The sequence below is a fragment of the Protopterus annectens genome, chromosome 8.part0 (genome assembly GCF_019279795.1).
Source record: "Protopterus annectens isolate FY-2018-M chromosome 8.part0, PAN1.0, whole genome shotgun sequence".
NCBI classification, from domain to species: domain Eukaryota; kingdom Metazoa; phylum Chordata; order Ceratodontiformes; family Protopteridae; genus Protopterus; species Protopterus annectens.
In genome coordinates this window covers 1,104,521,876-1,104,535,441 of record NC_056741.1, presented here as the reverse complement: position 1 = coordinate 1,104,535,441, position 13,566 = coordinate 1,104,521,876, and the positions used below count along the sequence as shown (strand labels likewise).

Sequence of the window (13,566 nt, the reverse complement as noted above, 5' to 3'; positions counted from 1 at the left end):
ATGATTTATTGCTCCAGACTGGCCACGCCAACACTGGTACCCCCTCTTGCACAGTGTGTCGCAGTTACCTACATGGCACCTGCCTCAGACCCTTTCCCTGCTGTCTCAGCAGGAGAACCAGATTCTGCACCCTCAGCTTCCAACATTGAACCTTGCAGCCTGGCTAATTACTTAAACTCACCCTTATCATCCCTCAGCAAACCTGTGATAGATGTCATTTTAGAGGCAAGGAGGCCTAGTACTAGAGAATCTTATGCTGAAAAATGGAAATGATTCTGTGCCTGTAACCAATCTCAAGGGTTGAGCACAGCAGCATCCAATTTACCTCAGATTTTGCAATACTTAACTGAGATGCTTCACAAGGGCCTGTCTTTTTCCTCCATTAAAATCCACGCCTCAGCCATTTCAGCTCATTACAACACAAAACCTCCTCTGTTCTCTCATCCCCTGTTCAAGCAGTACCTCAGAGGAGCCAAAAATTTTAGACCACCCAGGAGAGCTCCAACGCCTGCCTGGGACCTTAATTTTGTATTGGAGAAACTCACTCTACCTCCTTTCGAACCAGCTGCTACTGCAGACTTAAAATTTCTTCTTGGAAAACAGCTTTCCTTTTAGCAATCACTTCAGCTAGAAGGATATCTGAATTACAGGCCCTTATGGCAGTGGAGCCTTTCATCATTTTTCATGCAGACAGGGTGTCACTGAGGACCAGTTCATCCTTCATGCCCAAGGTGGTATCCAGTGTGTCTCTTAATCACTCCATTCATTTGCCAACCGTCTTTCCCAATCCATAGAACAAAGGGGAACGGATTCTGCATTCCTTGGATGTGCACAGACAGCTTAGATTCTACTTGGACAGGACTAAACCTCGAAGAAAATCTGAACAACTGCTGGTAGCATTTGCTGCAGGGGCAGAGGGGAAGGCTATTTCAAAACAAACCATTTCTAAATGGATAAGCCATTGCATTCATTTCTGCTATAAGCACCGTGGAAAACCTATCCCCCAGGGGATCAGATCTCACTCCACTAGGGCTGCATTTACTTCTACAGCCTTTCTCAGAGGTGTTCCTACCAGGGACATCCTAGAAGCTGCTACCTGGAGTTCTGTACATACTTTCACCAGGCATTATCATTTGCCAATTTTCTCTAAATCCAGAGCTATCTTTGCCACTGCTGTCTTGCAGGGCCTTATAGCTGGCCCTAATTCTATATAAACTCCTCCTCCCAACCATAGCTTTGGGAATCAACCCAAATGTAATGACTGCAACAGTGAAACACGAAGGACATAGTACAGTTGTGTACACGTACCATAAATGTAGATGTTCGAGTGTATTCACTGTTGCAGTCCTGGTTACCCTCCCTCCAGCCCCCTAACTTCTTCTGGCTATACCTCTACTTTCCTTTACTATTCTTTAAAGCCTTTTTGGTGTATTTGCTTTTTGTTGGAGGTATACCTTTGTGTTTTTATGTTTATTTGATCCCCATTAAGGGGGGCACCTGACATCTGGGGCAAGAAAAACTGATGTAATAGCGTCAGCTGCATGTTTTATACCCCTGACGACCTGACATCATGGAAGAAGGGACAGCAACCGATGCAGGACCCAAGACTTAGTTAATCAGGCCGACTGAGGGCAACCTGCAAGAGATTACCCAAATGTAATGACTGCAACAGTGAATACACTCGAACATCTACATTTATGGTACGTGTACACAACTGTACTTACTGTACTTTCCACACCATATAATTGCTTCCTATTTTGGGGGCAACTGACGTCTGGGACAAGAAAAACTGATGTAATGGCGTCGGCTGCATATTTTATACCCCCTGACAACCTGACGTCATGGAAGAAGCGACAGCATCCGACACAAAAATCCCAAGACTCTGGTATTCAGATCGGCTGAAGGCTACCTGCAGGCAGGTAACCCAAATGTGATGATCGCAACAGTGAATACACTCGAACTTGTACATTTATGGTAAGTGTACACAACTGTACTTTCCCCTTTTTTTAGCTTCACGTGCGGGACAAACCATTGATTCTGGACCCTGCTCCAGACTTTCTGACGCACCCATCAGGCATGATTCATCCCAGTCTGGACAGTCTCAAACTCACAGCTTGGCTGCTCCAATTCCCCTGATTGCCAGGTTTCCTATCCTTTCGTCCCCAGTAGAACATATTTTGTTATCTTCCCATAAATCATTTACACGTAAATTGTACAGAGATAAATGGAATAGAGTTGTTTCATGGGCCAGCAGTAATCAAATAGATCCCTTTACTGCATCCACACATTCTATTTTAGAATTTTTGGTGAAACTTTTTAATGAAGGAGCTGCTGCAGCCACTATTAGAGTTCATTTGGCAGCAATTTTGAAAAGAACTATAATGATAAGACCTCCATACAGAAACCCGACACCACCTTCATATCTGAATTTTGTGTCATCAAACATTATTTGTCCTCCCTTCGAACCATCTGATACTACCTGTGAATTGAAATATCTCTCCTGGAAAACACTTCTCTTAGTGGCTTTTACTTCAGCAAGGAGAGTTTCAAAAGTAATAAAGCTCAGCAACACAGGACCCAGAAGCAATATCAAAAATGAAGCGACTGACTGCTTTGAAATATGAACACTGTTCAATCTTATTTAAAACTTTTATTCTAACAGTAAAAAACAATTTAACCAAGTGCTTTCGCTCGGATAAATCCGAGCTTTATCAAGGAAAAAATGAGTCTGTGATTTAAACCATTAAATACCTTTCTCAATTAAGTCACATGACTCTTTAAACAATTATCTCCTTTGTAAACTAATAAAGGAAGAAATGTAAACATCAATTGGTTTTAAAAATGTAACCCTTGTGCTGGTTTAAAACTTCTTACAAATATATATATATATAACACATATCTAAAACATGTAAACCATCCTTGTATAAAGATTTAAAAATAAAATTACAAAGTAAATAATAAAAACTGTGTATACTTAAAAATTCTTGAAAAAATTCCTATGAGAAATCATTATTTATATTATTGGTATCCCAATAAAATAAATAAACCAATCTGAAGTATAACATAGTTACCCATAACTTCCTGTATAGTCAACCTATTGCCTTGATGACTAGAAGGCTGTTCACCAAAAAATACCAGGAAATCAAAATTACTTAATGGTAGTATGATGAACAATTTACTTTCATTAAAAACCTAAAGGCGAGTTTGCCTCAATTTTAAAACACTATTGATGTTAAGGCTGTCGTTCAAGCCGGGAAACCTGGTGGAGTCCAGCTTGAGTTGCCAAAATAACTCCCGGTATTCCAACCTGGTTTCCCAACTACCCCCACGGACGTCAGGTGTTATTTGTTCTAGTAATACAAATTTTATAAGCATATCTTTGCAGACCAGAGAGTGTTTATAAAAGGCATTGCTCTCCTTACAATTAATAATGTCATTGAAGTGTTTGTATACCCTTCTCCTAAAAACTCTTTCAGTCTTGCCTACATAAAAACTATGGCAAGCCATACAACACCCAAGGTATACCACCCCTTTCACCCCACAATTGAAATATCTCATAGAGGTGTATCTAAACTTCCTAGAAGGGAGGTATAAAGCACTTTGGTTTAACATGGCATGACATTGCTTACAATTGCCACGTGGATATGTGCCAAATTTTCTCTTAATGGTGTCCATTTTAACGTTCTGCTTAACTTCTAAAAGTTCTTTCAGGTTCATATCCCTTTTTCTAACAAAATGTTTATTAGTTTACAAAGGAGATAATTGTTTAAAGAGTCATGTGACTTAATTGAAAAAGGTATTTAATGGTTTAAATCACAGACTCATTTTTTCCTTGATAAAGCTCGGATTTATCCGAGCGAAAGCGCTTGGTTAAATTGTTTTTTACTGTTACAATAAAGGTTTTAAATAAGATCGAACAGTGTTCGTATTTCAAAGCAGTCAGTCGCTTCATTTTGATATTGCTTCTGGGTCCTGTGTTGCTGAGCTTTATTACTTCGTGGTTGTGGCTCTTTTTCTTGAAGGAGAGTTTCAGAATTACAAGCTTTATCTGACAAGACACCATACCTAGTATTTCATAAGGACAGAGTTTATTTACTCGCCAACCCTTCATTCCTACCTAAAGTTGTGTCAGAAAGTAACCTCAATCAATCTAGCGAGCTACTGGTTTTCTTCCCAAACTTCCAAAATAAAGGGGAATATTCATTGCATCTTCTGGATGTTCAAAGACAATTGTGTTTCTACTTACACAGAACTTCAGGAATCAGAAATTCAGATCAGCTATTTATTTCTTGTTCTGATATTAGAAAAGGATTACCAGTGTCCAAAGTTACCATGTGTAAATGGCTTTCACAATATATTATCCTTCATTTACAGTTCCCAGAACAAAATTCTCACTACCCCTGTTAAAGGTCATTCCAGTAGGCCAGTAGCTACTTCTGCAGCCTTTTAAGCTAAGTTACCTTTGGACAATATCTGTGCTGCAGCGACATGGGCAAAATCTCATACCTTTACTAGTCATTACAAACTGGATTTGGCCTCTAGGAGTAGAGCATCTTTTGGTTCTGTGGTTTGAGGAATATTCGTCCATGAGCCACCCAGGAATCATGTAGCTTGGAACACGGTCCCATCATAGGTGTATTCTAGGCTAATGGCCCTGGGGCCTTTACAAGCCTAGCCCATAGGATTACCCTGGCATCATACCACCCGACCTTAGTTCGCAGTGCCTCTGTCGAGTAAAGCCACTGGAGTGATCCCTGGGGTGGATTTTCTGTTTCTCATCCACTCATCAAGATTTCTCTTGAAGAGGGCCAGTGTGGTGCTCTGTTTGACATGTATGGGAAGTCTATTCTATAGCATGGGCAGTCTCTGGGTTATGAACCCGTCCCTCCAGCATGTTCTTTTGATTGTAGTAATGAGCTTGAGGTCTCTGGAGCATGTGGTGTGGAGGGATTGGGATTTATTTAGATGTAGCATTTCTAACAGAGCTGGGTCAGACATGGCTTTGTAAGTCAAGCAGAGATCGCCTCTAAGTAGGTAATATGAGACAGAGAATAGTTGAAGTTTTTTAGTCTGTCCATGTAGGACAAATTTTTAAGGCCTATGATCCTCTTTGTGAGGTACTTTTGCAGCCTCTCCAGTTGTTGCAGGCATTTAGTGAGGTACATGCCAAATGTGGCATTGTACTCAAATGATTGGCCTAATGAGGGAAGAGTAGAGGGAGACAATGACCTCTCTCTTCCTGGATGCAAAACTCTTAGTAATGCGTCACATAGGAGGACTTTCTAACCACAGTGGCAGTGTGGTGGTCAAAAGAGAGGTTGCTGTCAGCCTGTGTTCCCAGATCTCTTATAATGCTTTCTGTGTTCAGTGGACTACCATAGATGTGGTAATTCATGGGAACCAGGTTTTTCCCAAAGGGGATGACGATACAGTTTTTGGCATTGAGCTTAAGGCCGTAGTTTTGACACCAGTTGTTGGTCTCAGTGAGGCCTTTCTGTAGGATGTCTGCATCACTCGGGGAGTTAATAATAGCTCCCAACTTGCAATCGTCTGCGAACTTTGTCAGCCCGAGTCCCTTCATGTTGGCCTGGACTTCAGAGAAGTAGATACCAAACAGGAGAAGATCCAGGACTGAACCCTGTGGGACTTCACTCATGACTGGTCGTCAGTCTGACTTGGAGTCAGCTACTTTCACACCGCAGGTTCTACCTGTGAGCCAGTTTGCAACCCACCGAGTGATATAGGGGTTGATGCCTAGCTTAGTGAGTTTTTCTATGATTCCTGAGTGGGGAATTGTATCAAAGGTGCCAGATCAAGGTAGGCTGTATGAACCACCTTGCCTTCATCCACAGCTCTGGTGACTGACTCAAAGAAGTTTACCAAGTTGAGCAGGCATGCTCTACCCTTCACAAAACCAAACTGTGTGGAATCCAGAGTTTGGAGATTCCCTGTATCATTGTTTTATAAGATCCATGATGATGAAGCATTCCATAGCTTTGCATATCAGACTTGTTAGGCTAATGGGGTGATAGTTCCCAGGGTCTGTAGTTGCTCCTCCTTTGTGGAGAGGGATGACTATAGCAGTGCACCATTCAGTAGGGACAAAGTCTGAGGTGAGGCTGTGATTGAACAGGGCACACAGGTGAGGTGCCAGTTCACTCTGTAGTTCATGTAGAACACAGCCAGGAATATTGTCAGGTCCCATAGAAGCTGTATTCTTGGCCTTGGACAGTGTTGTTTTGACCTGTGCAGCAGTAATACTGGGTACCCGCAGTCTACTGGTATTGTGACTGGTCTGTTGGGGGGAGAGGGGTAAAGTTGGCACTGAAGCTGTCGGCCAGTATATTGGCAATATCTGTTGGCTCAGTATAGGAGGTACCATTGTGCAGTAGCTCAGAGCAAATCTGCGTATTGCCATGGAGATTCTTTACATAACTATAGAAGGCCTTGTGGTTGTCATTACTATCTGCTGCAATTCTGTTTTCATATCTAGCTTTAGAGGATTTGATGAGGGATCTCAACTTTTTGTTGAGGCTCATAAGGGACGTTTTCCAGTCTTGGGACTTCACCATATTCCACATCAGTTTCCTCCTTCTGTTGTAGAGTTTGTTTATGGCAGGGGAGCACTTTATTGGCTTCCTTTTTTTGGAGCAGAGCGTTTTGGTTCTGTTGGGTATGGTGAGATCCATGCATTTGTGTATGTGTTCAGACAGTGCATTGGTGTATGATTCGATGGGCATGCAACTAATCTCCATTTTCATGGGTGCCGTGAAGTTAGGCACCTCTGTTTTTAGGAGCCCCAGGTTAGTTTTGGAGAAGTTTTTCTTGGTGGTTACCTTTGCGGGAGGGGTGGTACCGATGTGGATTTCCAAGGTGATTAGTTTGTGGTCAGATCTAACCAGGGAGGAGTTGACTATTGGTGTAGAACAACCGTCGCCCATGTTAGTAATGACCAGGTCAAGGATGTTGCTACCTCTAGTGGGGGTAAGAACGAGCTGGTCCAGGGCATTGGATTAATAAATTCCAGGAAATGTTGGGGAAGTGTATTGGTACATGAGTAGTTTTCCCAGTTAATGAAGGGGTAGTTGAAGTCGCCCAGTATGAGAGTGTTAGGTTGGACCCTAATATTCTGCAGGGTGCTTAGGAATGTGGAGTGTGAGTCTTGAGACATGGTTGGGGACCTATAGCAGGCTATGACCTGAATCACTGTCTTAACCAATGTTAGCTCCACCTAAAGTATCTCAGATGTGTTATGTTGGGCTACTCGTCTGGAGGTGTGTGCATCCTTTATGAATATGGAAACACCACCGCCTTTGGAGCTTCGGTGCAAGTTCTGGGGCCGAAAGGTGTGAAAAGAGTTATAGCCTGGTAGTGCAGAGGTGCTTTCTGCTGCCTTGAACCAGGTCCCTGGTATGGCACAAATGTTGATGTTCTCCATTTTAAGGCGTGCTTTGAGTGAGTGCATTTTGAGATTTAGACTTCTAGTGTTGAGCAGCATGACCCTCAGTTTGCATTTGTTTGTAGCTGTTATTGTGGTAATTTGGTCTTTGGGACACCACCTAAAAAATGCTGTGTAGGGGTGGCAAGAGGCTTGGCCAGTATCCAGAATCCCAGGGGTGACAGATGCAGGCCATCTCGGGCAAAGCATCGGGGCCCATCAATCATGGCATCCCAGGGAGAAAGATACTGGATCCCCTTAGAATGACACCAGAAACTTAGCCAGTTGTTGAAATCAATCATTTTCTGCTTGTACTGTGGTATCATTCTGGGTGATGATAGGATGCTGCTAAAGGCTAGGATCATACCCGCTTGGGCTACATAATCCGAGAGCTCCTCCATGTCTCTCTTCATGTAGTCCAGGGAGGTATGTCTCAGGTCATTCACACCTGCATGTACAATGACAGAGTCATATTTGTACCTGTTGTTGAGGGACCTGAGTGCATATGTTATGTGGCGGATCCTGGTGTCCGACAGGCAGTTGACTGTTACTTTCTCCTTATTCAACCTAGTGAGTGGGACATCAGTGAGCCTCACTATCGAGTCACCTATGACTAGTGTGTTGGGCATGCTGTTTTGTCTCAGGGCTTTTGTTGAGTGGCACGCTGTTTAGGAGAGTTATGTGTCTCGTGATTAGTGTTATGTTGTGTTAGTCGAGTGCATTTCTGCCTGTGGGAATAAAAGTGAGATTGACAACATCACATAAAAAAGTTATGTACCTACCATAACGTTCTATGTGTGTGGTCCATCTCAACCTTTATTCTCACAACCCACTCTCCTTACTCCCTGTCTATACCCTTGGGAGACCAAGTAGCACTAATTGGATATTATAGGACTTTATAGCCTCAGAAACCATTTTCCTGTTAAGCTATGAATAGCTTTACCTCTAATTTTAGTTATCAGGGGCAAACAAGATCTGAGGGAGTTAGGGAACTGCATTATGGATAAGGTAGAATGCCCATGAGCTTTGCTGAAAGTCTCAAGCTTTTGTAAAAGGCCGAGATGGATCTGATGGATCTGATCCAACCTATCAGTGAGAATAAAGGTCAAATGAACAACACACATGGAATGTTATAGTAAGTACATAACTTCTTTTTTGTGTGAGTGCTGGTGAATTAGTCCATTGGGTCTTATTTTTTAAATTGGACCATGGGGTGGAAGGGACCATATAGTGTTGCATGATTGTTATTGGAGTAACAGCTTTTGTGTCATGTCTAAGACTGTTTAACAGCTAAGGAGAATTGTCTTGTGACACTGATTGACTAGTGATGGTGAAGAACCAAGTGTGATGATTTTTTTTGTGCTAGTTAAAACATTCTGTGCTTCTGTTAAGGGCCACAGTTCCATTTGCTTCCTTGTTATATGCTCATAGCTGCTTTGTCCATACTGAGTTTTCCAAAAAAAGAAACAAAATGAAGTTATGCATCCATTTTTTTACAGTGCTTAAGGAGTTTGTGGGTGCTTTGTTGAATGCAAGGAGACTGATAAGAACCTTTTCTAATGCGTACAGAAGAATTAGGAAAAAAGTAATTCACGTACGCCTATTATGTGTTTACATTGTGATTTATTTACTAGTCCTGCAGTTTTTCTAAATGTTATTATTTTAAGTTACTAGCATCTAGAGAGGAACTGGTATTGGGATCGTACACTAAAGCTGGTGAACTGTAGGTCAATGACTGTAGATTTTCAGTACTACAGGTAGAAGGTGGTGTGTGTTGCAACAATGTGGTTACATAAATTATTTTAATGACAAGTAGGTCAAGTCTAGGAGCTGTCATTAACAACATAATCCTTTTAAAAGATACCTCATTCTGTCTATCCCATGTTTCTAGTTTTTGATTCTGCATTCCAAAAAATGTATTTAGATGTTCCAGAGAATGTTCATTTCTGAATCTGTTTCATTTAAATGTGGTTTTGAAGGTCACCTCTGTAATGACATGGGCTGTCTTGTGTAAGAGAGTGCTTTGGATGATATCAAATGCATTTAGTTTATCTTGGAGAGAGTATGTGTACAGCTTCAGTGACTGCAACATTACCAGCATTGCCATTTAATGGCCTTACATTGTTGGCTACAAGCAAGGGTAGTAAGCATCATACTGCTTTCATTTACTAATGTTACAGTGAGTTGTAGTGCTGATAATAATGTCGATCTATGACAAGAACTGACTTGACTTACATCTAAGTAGAGCAATATTTCACATGGCATATGAACTACTGTCTGGGAAGGTTTACCTTCATTTAGTTGGGAGTCCGTTGTACGACATACCAAAGTGCGAAAGTACAGCGGCAAGATTTGGGAATGTCAAATTCCATTGTTGCGAATTCAAATGAGCGAATGCACACTGGCATTCACTCATTTAAATTTGGCATTCCGGGTGCAGATCGAACTATAGTGGGGATCAGGACATGTACCCTTTCCTTCACTGTAGTACGATCTCAAGAGTTAGTATATTAAAGTAGCAGGAGGTGTGGGGGGGCTTGCCCCCCTGCATAACGATGTTTGAAGACATTAGAAAATATCTTCTAACTGTCACTGCTGTGCAGCAGTTCGAAAATGGTTGAATCTGGGTTTCCAGTAAACTATTTTCGACATTTAGAGTCAGACACATTTTGGAATTTGTCACTTACAGTCGCACAGTAGAGCGATCAGACATTACATTTTCAACCAAATGAAGGTAAACATCTGAGAATAACTATCCTGAGTAACAAAAAAAAAAAAAGACGACGTAACTGTTCCTGTGTGCAGAATGATCACTCTTTGCTTATAAAACTTTTAAATTGATGTTAGTTTGATTACTTTGTTATGAGTACTTTGTACTTGATGTATGATTATTCCCAATAAAACCAGGATGTTGAATAATAGTTTAAAATGTTTTGTTACAAAGAGTTTTTAATTTTTACTGAGGCCGCTGTTTTTAACCCCAGATTTGTTTTGTTTTCTCTGCAGAAGTCACTTGGGTAAACAAATGTGCCTCGAATGTAGCTTTGACATACAAGATTTCTCCAACCACTTCCCAACATATGTTCACTGTTCACTGTGTCGTTACAGCACCTGCTGCTCCAGAGCTTATGCAAATCACATGATCAAGTAAGCACACATTGATTTTCTGCTAATAAGATAACAGTCTAATTACTTTATACATGTTAAATAAGTATTTTAGTGTTTGGATCCAGATATGAACATTTAATAGGTATTTTAGTGAAGTCAGTCATATTTAAAACAGTTAAGGAAGTACAATTAATCGCAGAATGATTTGAATTGCTTTCACCATTTGTTGCAGATCTCTTTTGGTACCAAAATTCTCAAGGAATACTATACGTCCAAGGAAGATGAATTACATATACAACACAATACTATGCTAGACAATCAGTTTTAGAAGCAAATCTAAATGGCTTTGAGTTCTTTTTATTAGCATGCCTTAATGTTCTTGTCATGAGCTACAATTTTTATGCTGCTCATTAAATTGATATTGCAATATTCCTTACATGTGAGACTTCACTGCTAGGTGTTCCATTTGTCCAGTCTTCAAGAACTCAAGATGCTTCATCTTGGTGCAGAGTACGACTGCCTGGAGTACACCATGTACAGGTACAAAAAGGATGTATGCTCACACCATCTTCAAAATTTTCTTGCCTTAGTACAATATTCAGACGTTGTCTTGATCAATGTCACATGTAGTGCTTCACATCTGTTCGGATCTATCTGGAGCTATGACAAATAAGTACCCTGTTTGAGATTCATTTTTCTTATTTCCTGTATGAATTACACTGTTTTAAGTGTTTTATATTGCTAACTTTCTTATGTCAAGCAAGACAAAAGGGAAAATGTAAGTGTGGTAGGCAGATTCCTTACAGAGACCACCATACCAGCTAAATTTCTTGCTTAGGGTGGAACTCAACATTAAAAATTGTGACATCTGCAAAGGGCTCACACACAAAACTCTTAAAAGTAGGCTGCTTATTCTGTGCTTTATACCTGGACTGTAATACTTTAAAGCCTGAACTCACTTAGCCATATTTTTGGCAGGTCAATCAATGACATTTGAATTTCCAACCAAGAAAACATAGAGAAAATGAGCAGGAAACTGGAACACATGGATCAGCTATCCCAGTCACCCGATTGATCCAAAACAGCTGAGGTACTTTTGTAGCTCCCAGACTTGCTGTCTTCTCCATTGTCTTCTAACAGTGCTCCTTCAGAGGCCATTATGGCCAGGGACCAAGGCACATCCATATGGATTAGTAGATCACAGTGGCATTCTCCCTGATGCCTGACCTATGGGGGGGGGGGGGGGGGGCAAAAAAGGAGAGGATTGAATTCACAGAGTATTTTTCTGAGTGGCGATTGGATGTTTCAGCCTGGAGGTCGGGCCTATGGGACTGAGCTGTATGTAAGTCCTTGTGTGCAGATGTCTCCCTCAAAAAGACATATTCTCCCACTCCATTTACTAGACAAACTCTCTGTAAAAGGAATATAACTGTGCGTCCTTCTCCCTCATCCTCAGGTAAGCCAGGAGGACCCTACAAGACGGTACAACCTGAGCAACTAGGTTAAAACAACCAATGTCCCTCTTCCTTCCATAGTAAAAGAAAGAGAGATCCTTCTGATGAACAGGAAGATAAACCTCAAGACACTGACCAAGAAGATCTGGACAGTACCTCCCAGGTCTCATCTCCTCATCTGTGACTCTTATGCAGAGGATACCATGTCTTCAGAACCATTCATTAAGAAAATATCCTTTAGTGAAACTTTGACCCTCATGAAAGAATTTAGTGGGAAGGCTTGATAAATCTCAAATACTCAAAAAAAGAACATTTTGAGCTATTACAAATGGAAGCCACCACGTCTTTGTAAATAACCCCATTTCAGGGCTCCAGAGTTCCCTTTTTTAACATGCTTTAAAGTTCTTGTCATGTATTACAGTTCTTTTTTTTCTTATTCTTCTTCATCGAAAAGGTAAATGTTATAACATGTTAACATGTTACAGTTTTATATGATATTGTATTTATCTTGTTTTAACTATGGTGTATGCATATTATTGTACATGTATATGTATTAATGTTTGTATTAATTTATGTATTTGCAATATATTTTAATATGATGTCAATTTTCATCTATGTATGTATTTTTTGTTATTCTGTTTATAGAGTTTTTTCCCCCTAGGCCTCCACTGAAAATGGATAACGTTATCCATTTGGACTTTACCAGATAAAAACAAAAGTCAAATAAATAAATAATAGCAAATGACTTCTAGGTTTAACTAGTCTGAAAGAAAAACAAACTCAAGACTAAGTCACAGGAGAAGAAGTATTATAAAAAAGTGTAAGACCAGCTTAATACTAATACTATTGATTTAGTCTTTATAGTAATACACATTTTTTTGAGGGAAGGCTTATGGTGATTGGTGAAGCTGTGAAGCTGGTTGTCTTCTGTGGTCTTTCCATAATTCTGAAAAGTAAAACTGCCACAGTGTAAAGTGAAAGTAATTTACTTAATAAAAGTTTTGGTGTATTGAAGAGTGAAGGTGTCGTTCTACACATTGGTGATGGAAGAAATGAAGTGTGTGGCTGAATTTGTGCATTTTGAAGATGCAGTTAGTCACAGGCTGAAGCAGGGTGGCCATGCTTCTTCACGATCATTAAGTAAATATTCTTGAAAATTTATATAGCTAAGTATTATAGGTGTATAGTTTGGAAAAGATATAAATTAAATTATACAATCTGGCCAGACTTGTTTGCACCATATGTGAAATGTTTGGAAGTGGTTGGAGCAGGGAATAAATACAGAGTTCTTGCATGATCAGCAAGTACCTGTCGGCCCATTAAACAAGTATGACAGATTTTGAACAAGGCAGAGGCATTGGTAAAATAAATAGAGCAGGTGGACCAATAGCTGATTAGAACAAAGGATAAGACAGTGATGCAAAAACTTAAAATTGTTTGGAAGGTTGAAGATACTAGAATGAGCGTGCTTTGCAAAAGGTTTATTAGATTGTAGTGGTAAAGTATTTTCCATTGCTGGAGTCATATGTTAAAAAAATGGAAGCCTAGGCCAATCTTTTTCTTCTT

The 13,566-nt window shown here is 40.4% G+C and overlaps 1 protein-coding gene across 4 annotated transcripts in view; it reads left to right on the top strand.

The window, feature by feature from the left end:
* The window catches only part of POGZ (pogo transposable element derived with ZNF domain), a 2,357,128-nt gene that overhangs the window by 2,119,259 nt on the left and 224,303 nt on the right, over positions 1–13,566 (top strand). For all 4 annotated transcript variants that reach the window (XM_044080634.1, XM_044080633.1, XM_044080632.1 and 1 more), the window contains one exon: positions 10,445–10,585. In XM_044080634.1, coding sequence (XP_043936569.1) covers positions 10,445–10,585 — 141 coding nt within the window. The remainder of the gene's footprint in view (positions 1–10,444; positions 10,586–13,566) is intronic.